Genomic DNA, 17,941 nt, shown 5'->3' with positions numbered 1-17,941 from the left:
GGTGTCGTCTTGGGTCGTCCCATTCGTTTTTCGTCAAGTTCTTAAATTAGTCCTATTCTGCTTTCGTCACTCATTCTACATTGAAAGCCAGTGACGAATGTAGAATGAGTGACGAAAGCAGAATAGGACTAATTTAAGAACTTGACAAAAAACGAATGGGACGAACCAAGACGATAACACAGAAATGAAGGTCTGCGGGCTGCCGACTGCCATAATAACTAAGTACCTATGATAGTTTTAACTAATTAAGGTTCCCCCACATATTATGTCGACGCGGAATCGGCAAAATCCGATAGGAAAAAGCTTTATGTCTGCGCAATAAGAGCGAAAAAGTCGTCGTTCGGCTCGGCTCGCATCGGCCGGCGCCTGCCTGCTTTTTCGCTCTTATTGCGTGGACATAAAGCTTTTTCCTATCGGATTTTGCCGAATGCGCGTGGATATATCTGGAGAGCGATATATCTGAGCCACCTTTAAAAACACCCTGAAGTACTGACGTTGACAGAACTACTAGAACTAGCATGACAATTCGTATTTAAATACGAACGTTTCCGAGAAAATACGATGGAAATCAATTATGTATACTACATCTGTACTTAATTAATGTAGTTTTCGTCGGTTTGTGATTAGAAGAATGTAAAAAATAGTGTACCTGTACATGTTAACCATGACTAATGTATATAGTTGGGAGAAATTGTGTGTAAATGTACATGTACTGTGTGTATACGTAGAAATACCGGACACTATTTATGTTAATAGAAAAACATTTTATTGTTTCATTTTTATTTTGTCAGTTGCATAAGTAAATTTATCACTAAATAAACCACAAAATAATACAATGACTAGTTTTCTAATTATAAAGACATAATAACCGTGGATAATAGTCCACTTAGAACTACCACTCCCTTCTTAAGGGCCCCCCCACATCTGGCGTCTTTCGAGCGTCGGCGTCTACAATTCTATGGCCGACGTCGACGCAACGTCGACGCAACTGCGCAGCGACGTCATTTTCCATAGCGCTGGACCGACGCCGACAGACGCCGACGCTCGAAAGACGCCAGATGTGGGGTGCCCTAAGGGTTATCCGCAGATGATCTAGAACGCAAAATGACTAGTGCGTTGTTTTACCTAAATCGCAATTAGTCTACATCGCAAACGGTCTAGAACGCAAAATGCCCACTTTTTATATCACCACATTTTTTATATACTGGAGTCAGTTACGGATCGCTGCCATATATGACCCAAAATTTTTTTATTAAGCTATGAGCTTCATCACATATGATCTCTGAGTAATTCTAAGCATTTCTAGCCTCGGAGGCGATAAGAAGCGTGCGTCTAGTCGAGGAGGGCGGAGTACAAAGATGGCCGCCACCCGTCATCATTCAAAAAAATCTGTTCTGGTCTCGGTGGCTACTAGGGCAAGTTTGGTAACATTTTCGTATAAACCGAAGACGTGGAATTCATTGCTGATATTTGTTTTTTTCAGTTTCATAGTAATTTTGCAAGAAAAACGTAAAAAGATAAAAATTTGGGATGGAGGTTTTTGCTTTGAGAGCTAATAACTTTTGTATAGTGGCCAAAAGTATCATATAAAAAATACTATAATAAAGCGTAATTCATGCAGATTCTAAACATATACACGTTGAGTAATATCCTACTGCAAAAAGATGGTGAAAAAATTATTAAATGACCGCAGCGCGGGTAGTTGGACTTTCGTTTATCTTGCGGACCGTCGTTTATCTTACAAAATGATCGAGTACGAGTATCTGCGTAGGTATGCTTACTTTGCTAGATTTTATGATGACGAATAAAATACTTTCATCCAGACATAATTCATCATACAGACATAATTTTATGCACTTTAATTTTAATGCACTTGCAACGATTTGAGTGTTATTTGACCGGTGTTTTCTGTAAGGTGGAGGTAAGTACGTACTTCCCCAGTTGGGCTCTGCTCGGATAGATCTGGAATGACATCCGCTGTGCTGTGCCCTACCACACAAAGCGAGATGACATTCACAGTGCCCATACCTCTCTTTTGAACGTAGTTTAAGGATATACCCGGGTCCAAAATTGGGTCCGAGAAATAACTATTATAAATGAAATTATTCTAATAAAATAGCGCTCTTATTTTTGCTGATAATATTAAAACACTATTTATGAGAGAAATTGTACTACTTAGGAAGAGGCAAAATATTTATTTTCACGATAATTTTCATGCTATTACAGAAAACACCGGTCAAATAACACTCAAATCGTTGCAAGTGCATTAAAATTAAAGTGCATAAAATTATGTCTGTATGATGAATTATGTCTGGATGAAAGTATTTTATTCGTCATCATAAAATCTAGCAAAGTAAGCATACCTACGTAGATACTCGTACTCGATCATTTTGTAAGATAAACGACGGTCCGCAAGATAAACGAAAGTCCAACTACCCGCGCTGCGGGCATTTAATAATTTTTTCACCATCTTTTTGCAGTAGGATATTACTCAACGTGTATATGTTTAGAATCTGCATGAATTACGCTTTATTATAGTATTTTTTATATGATATTTTTGGCCACTATACAAAAGTTATTAGCTCTCAAAAGCAAAAACCTCCATCCTAAATTTTCATCTTTTTACGTTTTTCTTGTAAAATTACTATGAAGCTGAAAAAAACAAATATCAGCAATGAATTCTACGTCTCCGGTTTATACGAAAATGATACCAAACTTGCCCTAATAGCCACCAGGACCAGAACAGATTTTTTTGAATGATGACGGGTGGCGGCCATCTTTGTACCCCCCCTCCCCTTATTGCCTCCCAGGCTTGAAATGCTTAGAATTACTCAAAGATCATATGTGATGAAACTCATAGCTTAATAAAAAAAATTTGGGTCAACTTCATATCTGACTCCGCTAATAGGTAGGTTAGGTTCATAAGGTATCATCAAATGGCCGAAGGCCAAACAGCAAAGAATAGGAGCCCGCGGCAGCGGGGCTCCGTCGACATCGCTATAAAGTTAAGATATAACGGAAAAAATTATTCGGACATTTTGCGTTCTAGACCGTTTGCGATGTAGACTAATTGCGATTTAGGCAAAACAACACACTAGTCATTTTGCGTTCTAGACCATCTGCGGATAACCCCTTCTTAACCCTAATAGTGACTCTTGCTTGACCTCAAAGCGTGTGCTTGATGATAGGTTGTTTAATCATCATCCATTGACCTTTTTAGCAGTTATTGATGATACTTAGCAATGTAGTTTTGTTGAAATCTTTCTGTCTTTGTATATGCTTTAGCTCAGTCTTAAATTACACCTTATAATACAAACAATAACTATGTTGTTTAATCATCATCAGGCCCAAGAGTAGTCTCCTGAACGCTTAAATCTTTAGTAATTCAGTAATTCAGTAATTTATTGCTTTCATAGGTACAATTAGGTCTTACATTAGAATGGTGAACAAGCTATGAACCCTGTAAGGGCACTACAATTTAAGTATGTAGCTTACAATCTAACAATAATATTAGGTACGTAATATAGACTTAATCGCAATATAAATAATTATGGAAATATTACATTAATGAGATCTTTATATTTATATTATGTATCCTACACCTAACATAAATTTAACTTTCAAAAAACTCTTGCATATTATAAAAACTGTTGTCTAGTAAATATTTTGTAAGTTTTTTGTTAAATATATTGTCAACTTTTTCGTTTTTAATATCTACTGGAAGCTTGTTGTAAATCTTTATGCACATTATATATGGACTAGAGCTATTGAAGCGGTCTTGGCTTCAGTAGGTAGTAGAGCATGAGTGGACTGTATATTATTAAAGAATCTTTTAGGAAAAAATAGTTTATTTCAGAAACCACACAAAATATGCATTGTCACAGGAAAGAAAATTAAAGAAGTGCCGCTATGGCAACTAAATAACATTATTTTTAATATTTTAAATTTAGAACTTATAGTTCTTATTTCAATGTTGCTAACATTATTCCCCCACGAGAATTATATGAAATTAAATAAGTATGTTAATATGAGCAACATTTAACATACAGAAGTGAATACATCGACCAGAATGATTACAGTTAAATTAATATAACTTACATTCTAAAGAAAACAACTGATGATCTAGTAATCAACACAAATGTTAACATATATAAACAAAAGCTCTTTGTTTACAGAATTTAAGAATTAACCATTTGACATTCCTTTGTAGTCATTCTATTTTGAACCGTAATTCCTTTAATTATGATGGCAAGTATGTTGCCGCTACCTTTACAATAGGCATTTTAGACACATTAAACTAACACATTTTATGTAATTATTGTTAAGTTATTGGGAGTACACATATTTTTGTAATAGACCTTTGTGAATATGACCGCTTTTCCAAGGGTCGCTCAACTGCGCGTACTATGCAGTTCTTCCCCGGGAACAAGTTATTTACCCTCGCCATGAGCCACTCGAGAGGAGGTGAATTGTCACTACGCATTACAATTAAACTACGAATACCGAACTCGCACGACGCAGTGAACCGTGGTGTAGACATGAAGCACATCAGCTGAGTTGTGGCAACGGCTTTCAGTCTGAAACACATTACACATTTATGTATAACCTTTTTTACAGTGGTCTATTACGCAGTGCCTTTGTCATGAATAACATAAGATTACATTTTGTCTTGCATCTAGTAAACATATATGCTCATTTCTTGCAAGCAAGTTTGTTATAGGTGACTGTTTTGGCAATATTGCCGGATGCTGTGCAGCATAAGGAAGCGACGCGTTTTGCAATCGACCACCAACTCGTATAATGCCTTCGCCATCAAGGAAGGGAGTTAGCGGATTTAAATTACCTTTAAGTTGCTTGTCAGATTGCAGCATCCTTAAATCATCTGAAAGGAATTGAGCTTTCTCATGTTTGACTATAGTTAAGTCCTTAAGGTTCTGAGAAGTTGGTTTGACATTATTGCAAAACCTAAGGATATATGCAAGAACACGAGTCATTTTTGCTATAGTAGAGAACTTTTTTATTATTTCAAAGAGATCAGGGTTGTGCACTGTGGTTGTAAGGCACAGAGCACTGGTATGATCAGCTTTCAGTTCAGGTAGCTCGGTGGGCAGAGATGAATATTCTGAAAATATACAATGTTCATCATGCAGGATTAATTGCCCATGCCCATCATGATATTTTGTGAAAAGAGTTTGATTCTGTGGCACATGCAACCTCTTTTCTAGATTGAGAAATCTATTGAGTGCCAGGTGAGAAGTTTTTCCTAACTCAGAGTTGACTTCTTGCTCTAAAGGGAACTTATTGGGCTGTGAGACCTCATATTTATTATCTGCTAGCTTTGTAGATTCCCTAAAAGGTTTTTCGCAATAGTCTTGCTCTGGTATTTTATCTAGGAAAATTTCAGTCACCTTTTTAGTTTCCCCAAAAGCACTTGACAGGTCGCTTTGATATTCATTGCATTCCGTACAAAGCAAAGATATTACCTGCTTGGACTTTTTTCTTGCAGGCAGCTGCAGTCGACCACCGATGATCATACCAAATGATGTCTGCACTAGTGTCGGGCCTTGTGGCGTAGCGGCGCATGCTATTGAAGTACTCGAAGCTGCAGCACTCGAGGTTGTAAGGCTCGGTGCGGAAGTACTTGCAGTGCCCGCAGTCACGATAGGCTGTTTGGTTGCTTGGTCTCCATTATTCTTCGTCTGCGTCAGAAGAATCTGAAAGAAGACACCAGCATCTAGCAGCAAATCCACATCACCACGCTTGTTAAAATTCTCATCGGCTAGTTTGCAGTTAGTAGGCAATGTAATGTGCGACTTGTTAATAGGAATCTGTGGCAACTTTGTTGTTATTTTATCAACAACCTTGCAATTGACATTTATTTTGAATGGATAAACAGCAGAATGCACGTCAAGGTTTATACATTTGTCAATCGCATGCTTGGCATTATTGATACCAGTTATTTTAGAACTAGTATTTTGCATCGGCAATCCCAATTTATCCACAATCTTCTGTGTAATGAACGATGCCTGTGAGCAACCATCTAACAATGCCTTGCAATATATTACTCGCCCTGACTTAGTAATCAGCTTGACACGAGCAGAAGGCAAAACTATATTATGGGCTCTATTCCTTGTTGCGGACAAAGTTACAGAAGGAGTAGGCTTGTCTTGATGCAATAAGCTATTGTGCTGTAGCTTGCACACCTTACACCGAAAATGAAATTTGCATTTGCGCTTGTGATGCGACAAACAAATCTTACACAAGTTGTTTGTTGAAGCGAACTCCATGCGTTTATGAATGGAAGCTAAATTAAAACTCGGGCAATTATATATTTTGTGTGCAGACTTACAGTATAAACATTGCCGCTGAGGCTGATGCGCTGACAGCTTTGCTTCTGCAGCCACAGGACGGCTGACAAAGCTCTGCGAAGGCCCCTTCACGTCAGTGTTTTCAAATGCTAGGGCACGTTTTTCAACATATCCTAGGAATTCCTTTACCGTGGGCGACACATTCTTATCTCGCTCCAGTTGAAATGCTCTGTAGGTAGGCAGGTCAATCTTCTTAGATAGGATGCAAATGATTATGGCATCCCACTTATCTACCGGCTCACCCAGGTTTTGCAGAGCAGCAAGATGCTGTTTGACAACTGAAATGAAATTTCGTAAATTAGTGACATTAGATCGCGTGATTGTAGGCATATCTAGTAGTGCATTAACATGTTCTTGCGTAATTCGAACTTTATTATCGTATCGTTCCTTCAGTAAGCGCAGTGCTTCTGGGTAGCTGTTGTCTTCTAATGGCAGATTTTTTATTAAATCGAGCGGTTCATCACTTAAAAAACCTTTAAGATAATACAGCTTCTGCACCGCTGAAAAGGAAGTACACTTGTCGATCATAGCTGTGAACATGTTTGTAAATTCGTAATATTCTGTGTATTTACCTGTGAAAGTTTTTATGACGACTCGAGGCAGCTTGAGGTTCTCCGACTTGACACTTACGCTAGGGCTCGCTTGAGGAGGGTTGTCTCTCAGGCGGATGACATTTATTATACTTTCTAGCTGTGCTAACAATAAAATGTAGTTGTCTTCAACCTCCTCATCATCGGTGGCGAGAGTAGCTGGTGGGGAGGAAAAAAGTGAGGCAACCTTGCTAGTGAGGCGCTCATATTCACGAAAGGCCTCTAGAAGCCTAGTTTTCTTTGCTAGCACTAACTCTATCGGCGAATTTATGAGCGCTTCTCGGTCAAAGCTGTTTTTTGAAAATGGAACTGGAATTGTATTTCTAGGGCGTAAATTTGAGGTAGTCGGATCTTTTGGTACTGGAAAGAAGTCGTTGTATTTTCTTTTGAATTTAGTTATCTCGAGTATGTATAAAGATGTTAATGTTAATATGTTGAGTTTACGGAAATGAGGTCGACAAATCTATTAAGTTTATGTTGCTTAGGATTCTTATGCATTTCTTTTGTAAGATAAACAGGTCGTGTATGTTGGTGCTGTTGCCCCACATAACTATACCGTATCGGAGCCAGGAGTGAGCAAAAGCATAGTAGGTACATAAGGCGGTTTTTACATCTGTATGTTTCTTTACTTCTCCTAGAGCGTATATAAATGAAGAGAGTTTTGATATGATTTTTTGGATATGGAGTTTCCAGTTTACGTTTGTATCTATTTCAATGCCTAGTAAGTTAGAGGAATTTACGCAATCTATGGTTTGATTATTGTGTTTATAATTTATGGATAAGCTACTTTTCTGATGCGGTTTAAACTGCATGATTTTTGTTTTTTCTATGTTTAATTCAAGGTTATGGAGATTTAGCCAATCAACTACTTTAGTGAGGGTGGCGTTTAAAAGAGAATTTAGGTTATTTTCATGTGTAGAGTATGGAAAAACTATGGAGATATCGTCTGCAAATAGGATGCTAGTTTGGTCAAGTATTTTAGGGAGATCGTTGATATATATTAGGAATAGGAGGCACCCGAGTACACTGCCTTGTGGGATAGATCCTGACATAATTACAGTTTTGGATTTAACTTGCTCTATTAACTTTGTTTTATGATTGTGGTATTCTATTTGCACATATTGTTCACGTTTTGTCAAATATGATTGGAACCATGAATGCGCAATGCCCCTCACTCCTATATTGTAGAGTTTATTTAGTAAAATCTTATAATTTACTTTGTCATATGCCTTACTTAAGTCTAACAGGACTCCGATTGCGTAGTTCTTACTGTCAATGATATTTAGGATTTCTTGTGTATATTTATTTAGAGCTAAAGTTGTTGATCTGTTCTTCCGGAATCCGTTTTGGTTTTCATTTTAAATTTTTCGCAGAATGAGTAAAGCCTATTTGACATTGCGGTTTCTAATACTTTAGAAAAAGTTGGTAATAGGGCTATTGGTCGGTATTGCGCTGGATTGCTTGAATCTCCTTTTAATTTATAAATTGGTTTTATTACAGATATTTTTAGAAGGTCTGGCACAATACCTGTACTTATTGATTGGTTTATAATATAAGTTAGGGGGACAATCAATTCTTGTGAACAATGTTTGATAAGGCTCGGTGGCAGTTCATCGAAACCATGGCTATTTTTATTTTTTAATTTGCCTAGTATTTTATATATTTCACTTTCGCTAACGGGGCTTATGTAAAATGAGTTTGAAAGTAAATCTATTGGAGATTGGAGTATCTTCAGCCAACCTAGCCCTCGCTCTTTTATACTGCCTCAGCACCGCCTCGGCCCCTCTCAGTAACGCCGACGCGTGGGAAACTTGGCTGGGGGCAGTTTTGAACTGAATAGGTGTTTTTTTAAACCGACGCGTAAGAAACTTGGTTGGGGGCTGTTTTATACCAGGCCAGAGAAAATGGGTATATTCTAAATAGAGATAATTCAGCAGAATACTCTAAGTGGTTAAAAAGGAAGTCAAAGTACCTTACCTCAAGAGACCATATAATTTTCTCTATTAATGACTGTAGCTACAATCATTTCTTGATGAAACACAGCAGTTCAAGGAATCTAAAGCAAATTTATTATGTTTTCAAGAAATTTATGTTTTTAGCAGTACTTGATGATTACTTAGCAATGTAGCTTTGTTGAAATCTCTCTCTTTATGTCTTACAATATACAATTGTTTTTATCTCAGTCTTACATTTCACCTTATAATACACATAATAACTATGTTGTTTAATCATCATCAGACCCAAAAGTAGTCTCCTGAACACTCAAATCTTTAGTAGCTTCGGCTAATCTAGCCCTCGCTCTTTTATACTGCCTGAGCACCGCCTCGGCCCCTCTCAGTAACGCCGACGCGTGGGAAACTTGGCTGGGGGCAGTTTTGAACCCAGGGAGGGGAGACTGGGTGATGGTGGACCAGCGGACCGAGAGGGTGCCGGTGGTGGTGAATTTGAAGTTGGCATCCTGAAAAAGGAAAACATTTAACAAATGTAAATAACACTAAATAGGTAGGTACCTAATAATAATGCCAAGCGCTTGGTTTCACGAAGAAATTTGCATACATACTCATGTCATGTTAAATTCTATGTAAGTTTGTTGCCTAGTTGCAAATATACTTACGGCAAATCTTTTAGATACAATATAATTTAATACTAGAGTGAGACCAAGCTAAGTTATCAGCGATTTTGATAGCCCATATTAAAGTACAAATAATTATTCTCTACACTGGGGGTCTCCAAATCCCGGCCCGCGACGCGTTCCAATCCGGCCCGCCGACACCCAAAGCGAGTGCCCACTGTCCGGTCCGCGGGAGTCAGGCTTAGGGTTGCAAATAGAAAAAAACCACAAATGTTTTTTTTTTTAATTTATAAAAAAAACATGAAAAAAAACCTGGCACCATGGTTTTTTTTCTAAATTAGGTTTTTTTTCAGATGAACAAAAATATGCTCAATAGTAACAACGTACATTTTAATTCCATAACGTTCAGTATACAAACAATTTTTGGGGAATCCCTGAATTCCCCGATGCGGCGACGAGAGGCGTTGGTGTTGCCAACAGTAAATTGCGATAACTACCACTACAGATTTCATTTATGTTGTTATTAATCAAAGTTGTTAAATTAAATTGGTTTAATGGTGAACATAAAGTCTAAAACAAGTAAAACAACCGTATAAAAGTATTAACTGCCTTGCAAATTTTGAGTTTTCATACTTTTGAAAAAAAAACGTACTCCAGAAAAGAAACGTTTTTTTTCAGTTTTTGTTTTTCATGTTTTTTTTTTCAAGTCTTCAATAAAAACCGTTTTTTTACAACCCTAGCCAGGCTCCAGGGGTTCAGCATTCATTGAGAGTGGAACTGTTCCTAACAGCAGCAACCAGGCACCCTCCCCCGGCGCAAAAACCGACGGCGGCGCGCGCGAAAGTCTCTGAGGAACAATATCCCCCTGAGACCCCTGCGCTACACCAATCATCTGACTTTTTGCAAATCTGGCATCCTGCTAATCTGACATTCTGCGTTCCTGGCATAAAGCGTCAGAATCATCCTTACCTGTAACTGAGGTTTAGCCAGCACCTCCAAATCCCTAATCAAATGGCACCCCCCAATAAAAAACCTCCTACTCTCGGCGGCAACATGGTCCAACTCCTCGGGGCGGGAGCAGGACAGATGCCTGTCATAATGGCCGGGCTGCAGTGTTAGAGGGAGATAGCTGTAGCCCTCGGTGCGTTGGCGGCCCCACCAGTCGGTGGAGATGATTTCGAAGAAGATTTTTAGAGGTGGACTGTCTGGAATTGCAATAATAATAGGTTGGTAAATGCCGTTAACCTTTTGGACGCCAATGACCGATATATCCGCACCGCAGGTTCAACGGCAAAGACCGATTAATCGGTCACAGACCACAGAGCAACATAGACCTACGTGCATATGCATAAAGTTCAATTTCAGTTATGACACCGTGGCGTCTAAGTGACAGCTTTTGTGTTTGACACGGCGTCGAAAAGGTTAATGGATATGTAAAACAATACACTCTTTTTGTTTGGGCAGTCGTGTAATAAAATATGTAACCCATATAGCATTTTTTTTAATTGATTTGTCTGAGGCAATTTGTCGGTTTCAGCCACACAGCGCGGCAATATAAGTCGAGGATAAAAAAAACGTAGGTAGCAGTAGAAATCAGTCAAATTCAACTTTACACCGGTTTGATATATGAAAAAAACCGGCCAAGTGCGAGTCGGACTCGCGCACGAAGGGTTCCGTACCATTACGCAAAAAACGGCAAACGAAATCACGTTTGTTGCAGGTATTGAAGCACCACTTAAATATTTATTATATTCTGTTTTTAGTATTTGTTGTTATAGCGGCAACAGAAATACATTATCTGTGAAAATTTCAACTGTCTAGCTATCACGGTTCATGAGATACAACCTGGTGACAGACAGACAGACGGACGGACATTAAGTCTTAGTAATAGGGTCCAGTTCTTACCCTTTCGGTACGGAACCCTAAAAACGATCTGAACAGGGCTATAACCGCGAAAATCGAAGTTCGCAAATTGCGGGGATCTTTCTCTTTTACTCCAATGACGGCGTAATTAGAGTAACAGAGAAAAATCCTCGCAATTTGCGAATTTCGGTTTTCGCGGTAGCCCCTCAGTCAAGTGTAAAAACATGGTTGCATACAACTTACCTACTCAAAAATATGTCTCATAGTTCTGAACTCGCATAAGAATTGCGGGAGTAATGGCATATATTTTTGAGCATGATGAGTGTACCCATATTTTTACGCTTGACTGTACAATTTTACCTGTATCCAAATGCCCATCTAAATTGAGTTCTACCAAATGTCCGAAATTCCAATATTTCTCTTCAATATCATTAGTGTTAGACTTGGAAATGTGCGTTCTTCCGTGCAGTGCGTCTGAACATTGCATCCCTTCGGGCACCTGGGAGTAATATTGCTATTTAAGAAAAATAGGCGCTTTTGATTAATTTATATTATAATACAAAATTATAGTCCTACCGTATAAATTTATAGAAAAAAAATACATACATAGAGTGCTCACTCCATACATCAGTTTTAGTACCAAACCGACTATTATTTTCGCAGTCGACATCTAGCATCGAGTAGCGGAATTACTTATCAGTACTGCTACTTGACAATAGATGTTGCAACAACAGAATAATTTAATTTTTAGCTAATATTGTAACCAGATTAACCGGAACTCTATTGACCGTAGTTCTGTAGAAAGCGACCAACTTTTTATTTTTGTCAAAGTGACTTACACCCTAACTTAGTAGCTTTGGTCGCTTTCTGCATTGATAAAAATATTGAGTTGGTCGTTTTCTGCATAACTACGGTCAATTTTCAACTCGTTTTGCTTTTAATATTAGTTGTAAATTGTTGTTCAATTTTAACAATTTTCGTGAGTCGCGACGCTATCTAGAGAAATCTACTAATCAAGTAGCGGTACTGATACTCGTAATTCCGCTACTCGATGCTAGATGTCGACTGCAAAAATAATAGTCTTTTTGGTACCAAAACTGATGTATGGAGTGAGTACTCTATTCTTACAAAAATACAAATACAAATACAAAATTCTTTATTTTTGTAAGTTACACGATAAATGTAAGCTAAGGGATGGAGCCTCCCTGTCAGCAAAAATAGCTTGTGTTGAAAGCCTCCGCTCTTCCTTAGGTAACATGAGGTTAATAATAATAAAGCTATATAAGTCTAGTTATTGACAAGATAAAGTTTACAATTTACAGTTCCCATAGGTTAGATAATTTAGGTAGGTCTCTAGTTGAGATAATCTTTAATTTATTATTATACTTAATTAGACAAAGTTTTAATAGTGATCGATTAACAATCTAACAGAAACAGAACAGGTATCAGGAGTATTCTGTGTGTGTGTGTGTGTGTGTGTGTGTGTGTGTGTGTGTGTGTGTGTGTGTGTGTGTGTGTGTGTGTGTGCGTGTGTGTGTGCGTGTGTGTGTGCGCGTGCGCGCGCGTGCGTGCGTGTGTGTGTGTGTGTGTGTGTGTGTGTGTGTGTGTGTGTGTGTGTGTGTGTGTGTGTGTGTGTGTGTGTTCATGCGTTTCTTCAATGCTTCAACGAAGTAGATTCTCTGTCTCATCAAAGGTTTTACTTTTTAACCAGTTCTTACTATATTTCTCTAAGGTATAACCAAAGATATATGTAACTCCGTGTAAGAGTAAGTCCAAAAATAAATGTGGCTCGGAAAATCAAGAAAAATTTATGCTCGAATAGATGGCGCCATATCTTTGGCCTATGCTCGTGCAGATAGCGACACTGTTTGATATTTAACAATTTTAACACATATCAGTAAAAGAACAAGGATCAAAGTCAAATAACGTTCTAAAAGTTTTGATCCTGTGTCGAAAGATGACAGTAAATTTACTGTGACTACAAAATTTACTTTGACAATTTACGTCTATACTAAATTAGCTTTGATTATATTAAGTATCACTTTTAATCCAAAAAATATCTCACCTTAATATGGAATTCCACATACAAGTTGTCCAAATCAAAGTCGGCCGCCGAAAGGATCTCCACGGTGACATAGTGGTGTCGCCTGCCTAACGGGGGCATAACAAACTTCGACTGCTTGTGGCGTTTATCCCATTTCTTGGACAATTTTTTTAACTGCAAAACACAACACTTCTAGGTAAATTTTTAGGGTTCTGTACCCAAAGGGTAAAAACGGGACCCTATTACTAAGACTCCACTGTCCGTCTGTCTGTCTGTCCGTCTGTCTGTCACCAGGCTGTTATCTCATGAACCTAGACAGTTGACATTTTCACAGATGATGTATTTCTGCTGCCGCTATAACAACAAAGACGGAAATCTCGGTGGGCGAGTCCGACTCACACTTGTCCGGTTTTTATTTGACATCTCCGACAAACAACCGTGTGTGAAACAATAGCAGTTAATGTAAAACGGAAAATTAAGAAAAATATTAGAAGATAAACGGATACGAAGACGCGTAAGTACTTAGTAGTACTTACACTTTTGCAAAGTATGATAGCTCCAAATTTGACAGCTGATGTAGATGGCGCTGAACGCAGCCATATGTTGTGTTGATCACTTATTCTTACATAATTGATTTTATAATTTCAAATTTAAATACTAATGTTTGTACCAGAAAATTATAGAAATTAAATGTATTTCATTTATACAAAAATATTTCACTATTTTTTTTTAAATATATCGACTGGGACATGATCCGTGATTACTGATTACCTTTTGTATTGTTTTCGAGCTCCCGATATTTCAACCATAGTAGTAGCACAGAATAAATACCTAATAGTACTACCGTACAGAAAGGAAACTTCCTACAAAACCGAAGTTTGACAGCGGTTCAGGGTCGAATCATGCTATCCTTTCTCATATATGGCACTATCCCTTTCGGCTATTTAGGGTTGTCAAAAATCAACTGATTATCTTATCTGTGGTCGTGCACGCAAAAGGAAGTCAAGTGGTGCCAACCCTAATAATTGCTCTGAGCAATGCTGAGCCGAGCGGAGCCGAGTTTGGCCGAAGTCAGGAGTTTCGCACCCCTGGTAGTAGTTAGATATTTATAGTGAAACTAACCATGAATCATTCGGTTAAAAAAAATTAGTTCCTTAGTACAATAATGTAACAATTAACCCATTAAATAAACGAAAATCTTACCAGAACTAGTAGTTCCTCTCCGTCCACCTTTTCAAGCTCCACACCGACAGCATACTGATACCCCGGCTCCAGCTGGTACGGGTTCAAATCCAGGCTGTTCACATCCGGTGACACAATCAGGTAGTTCTGTGATACATTGTGGTAGAGAGATAGGAGGGTTATCTCTTGTTTTAGAAGCAGTTGAGAGTCTCTGAAATTTTAAAAAGAATAACAAAAAGTAAAGTACTCATTTCAGTATGTAGAAATTCCTATAATGGAATATTGTCATTTTATTAAATATTTCACAAACTGATAATGCTCGCAAGATAATTATAGGAAGTATTATGCAAACTTAATCACTTAATCGTGATTCTTTTAATCATAAACATATTTATGTGACTCCATTTCCCTGAGTGAAATTTGCCACCGCTACTCCGGACACTACTCATTAAATTAGAAAAATATTAGTAGCTGAGCAATAAGGTGTACAGTCAGCGGTAGACGTTGCTAAGCGGGCCAAGTGTTCAAAATGATCTTGAGCTGACTTTATTGTCTAATGAGGCAGTTAAAAAAAATTGTAATAGGTACTTACTCGTTATATTCCGAGTTGTCATACATCACATGCATGGAAGTCCATTTTTCCTCACTGGCAATACTTTCCTCACTTCTAAACAAATGTGCCATAGAGCTTGTATCTTCCCTAAATACTTTTTCACTCAAATTCAGTTTTTCCAGACAAGAATTCAAATTTAGAATATCAGAACTTGGTTTTTTAATTTTATTTACTGGCATTGGTAAATGGTAGTCATGATGAATGTAGGTAAATATTTTGTCAGGTTGGTAATCTGTTTCTTCTAACAAATCATGGTAGGATAATTCATTTTCTGAAATACAGTTGTGTATATCACTGTACCGCTGTATTTCATGCAAACTGAATGCTTTCTCTTGCCATTTGAATTCATGTTCTTCTATTTTATTATTTTCTACTTGCTGGATGGTGTTATTTGAGTCATTTTTATAAGTCTCGAATTTGGGTAATGTTTTGATACCTTCATGAGGCTTTAGTCTTATCCTGGAAACAGTGATTAGATTTTTTATTTGGTAAAAAATATTCTTATATAAAAAAAATTGTATATTTCAGACCATGACATCCATATTTTTGTTAGCTAACCAGAAAAACTTACATCCTATGTTAGTACTTACATAAAAATACTTATAACTATTAACTATTATATGTATATCAAAGCTCTGGCCACTAAATAAGTAAAAATATCACCAGCAATAACTAAATATTTTACAAATTCTTTATGTCGCTCAGCAAATACTTAATTTAATTACGATATCTTACTTTATAGTAATATTATCTATCGGTGTTTTCAACCAGTACACTCCAGTTACTTTATTACTTCGGTCAAAGTTATTCATTATGAATCATTAGACTATTATATTTTATTTAACAAATTCAAAACTTTCTAAACCTTCGTGTATCGCATCGCCGTGTTTTTGACAGTGACAAAAATGACAACACAACCGTTTCCATGACAACCATGGACAAGTTCGAATACACGCTTTAAAGAAAGATGAATATAGAAAAAGGGCGGGAAACTTCGACCTGTGCGCGCGTCTTTTTTTACATTTAACAAATTTTAAATATTTTTTGTGTTAATAGTGGTCAACTCAGTGTAAATAGTTTGTAAATATCTTTAGTAGTTAGTTTATTATATTTTGTGTATATAAATTCATCATCTAGGTAAGTTTTTAGTGTATATTCACCGCCATGGGCGGTGACGGCGAACCTCACGACCCAGGGGGAGGTGGGCCTCCGGTTTCACATACAATTACTATAGATAACAATAGCTCTGAGAGAGAAATGAAAGAATACCACAGTATGGATACAGATAGCTCAGTATTATCTACCACTGAAGTTAGGAAAAAAAGGACAGCATCCAGGAAGATATGTCGTCACTGTAATAAAAAAAAGCGACATAACAAAGATAAAAATAGGGATAGGGAATCTATTAAGGACAATTGCGATTGTCAGGTTTCCACAAACAATAATGATCGTACGCATTCTCATGCTCCGCTTACAGCCTCTGCTCCTACTCCGGCCCCGGCCCCGGCCCTGGCCTCAGCCACTGCCCCGGCCCCAGCCGTGAATCCTGCTGATATTATCTCCTCTCAGCCCACAGTCACAGTTAGGAAACAATATATTCATTCAGATTGTTCACCTTATATTGTACATGTACAGAAGCAACAAGAATCTCAAAATGATGGCACTTCAATTCATTCAGTTGCTTTTGGCAACTTTTTAAAACGTAACAACTTTAAGAACATTGTTAATGGCAGCGTTAAACGTATTGGTCGCAATAGAGTTTCACTGTCATTTTCAAAGTATGAGGATGCCAACCATTTTCTTCTAGACAGCCGACTGAAGGAGAATAGATATACAGCATTCATCCCATCATTTAATGTTATCAGAATGGGTGTAGTTAAAGGTGTTCCATCTGAAATGTCCTTAGATGAGGTTAAAGAGAGTATAAGTGTACCAGTAGGTTGTGGAGAAGTTCTAAAATTGAGAAGAATCAATTATAAAGTTGTTGTGGATGGCGTTCCAGTGTGGAAGCCATCACAAACTGTCGTTGTAACTTTTGATGGACAGGTTCTACCAAAACGCATTTTTATGTGTTATAACGCTTTGCCGGTCGACCTATATGTTTATCCAACAATCCAGTGCTTTAATTGCTGCCGGTTTGGTCATACACAGGTGCAATGCAGGTCAAAACCCCGCTGCTACAAGTGTGGACAGGGTCACACGGGCTCCTCTTGCACTGTTGAAGAAGATAGTGCATCTTGTTGCCTGTGCTCTGGTCTTCACTTTGCTACCAATAAGGCTCGTTGTCCTGAGTATGAGAGACAAAAAAATATTAAGTTATCTATGGCCCAAAGTGCTATTTCCTATTCTGAGGCATCAAAATTGCACCCTCCTGTGACCAAACCCTATGCAGATGTGGTTATGGCCACTCCGTCATCTCCCCAGACCCAGACAACTAAAAACAATAATTTAGGTATTAATACACAGCATTCACATTCATATAAAAAAACAGTATTTCTTAAGCCTCGCAGTCCGCCAAAACCTCAGAAAGGTTTCGACACTGTCACACATTTTAATCTATCAAAAGATTATAACATGCCGTCTCCTTCTGGAAATGGTAGTGCCATTGCACAACAGTTTAACAAAAAAACTACCAATGAACTCATCTTAGAACTCATACAATTGTTAAGTTTTAATTTACATAATAATCACTCAGAACCGTCCAACGTT

At 37.8% G+C, this 17,941-nt stretch overlaps 2 protein-coding genes across 3 annotated transcripts in view; both read right to left on the bottom strand.

Annotated features, from left to right (window-relative positions):
- LOC134674463 (uncharacterized) overlaps window positions 1–7,553 on the bottom strand; it is a 402,905-nt gene extending 395,352 nt beyond the window's left edge. The window contains exon 1 of the mRNA XM_063532541.1: window positions 1,900–7,553. Within this exon, the coding sequence (XP_063388611.1) occupies window positions 4,641–6,908 (2,268 nt within the window). The 5' untranslated portion in view covers window positions 6,909–7,553 and the 3' untranslated portion in view covers window positions 1,900–4,640. The remainder of the gene's footprint in view (window positions 1–1,899) is intronic.
- A 1,616-nt stretch (window positions 7,554–9,169) lies between these two features.
- LOC134674471 (tectonic-like complex member MKS1) lies at window positions 9,170–16,097 on the bottom strand. 2 transcript variants are annotated; one of them, XM_063532556.1, is made up of 7 exons: window positions 15,968–16,097; window positions 15,212–15,691; window positions 14,641–14,830; window positions 13,459–13,611; window positions 11,754–11,892; window positions 10,500–10,735; window positions 9,170–9,416 (listed from the first exon to the last, which is right to left on the bottom strand). In XM_063532556.1, the coding sequence occupies exons 1-7, from the start codon at window positions 16,042–16,044 to the stop codon at window positions 9,183–9,185; spliced, it is 1,509 nt and encodes a 502-aa protein (XP_063388626.1). In that variant the 5' UTR covers window positions 16,045–16,097; the 3' UTR covers window positions 9,170–9,182. The 2 variants fall into 2 exon arrangements, with proteins under 2 accessions (XP_063388626.1, XP_063388628.1); XM_063532558.1 differs by lacking the exon at window positions 13,459–13,611.
- Window positions 16,098–17,941: the final 1,844 nt, after the last annotated feature.

This window comes from Cydia fagiglandana, chromosome 20 (assembly GCF_963556715.1).
Source record: "Cydia fagiglandana chromosome 20, ilCydFagi1.1, whole genome shotgun sequence".
Taxonomy (NCBI): domain Eukaryota; kingdom Metazoa; phylum Arthropoda; class Insecta; order Lepidoptera; family Tortricidae; genus Cydia; species Cydia fagiglandana.
This window is presented reverse-complemented; position numbering and strand designations above follow the sequence as displayed.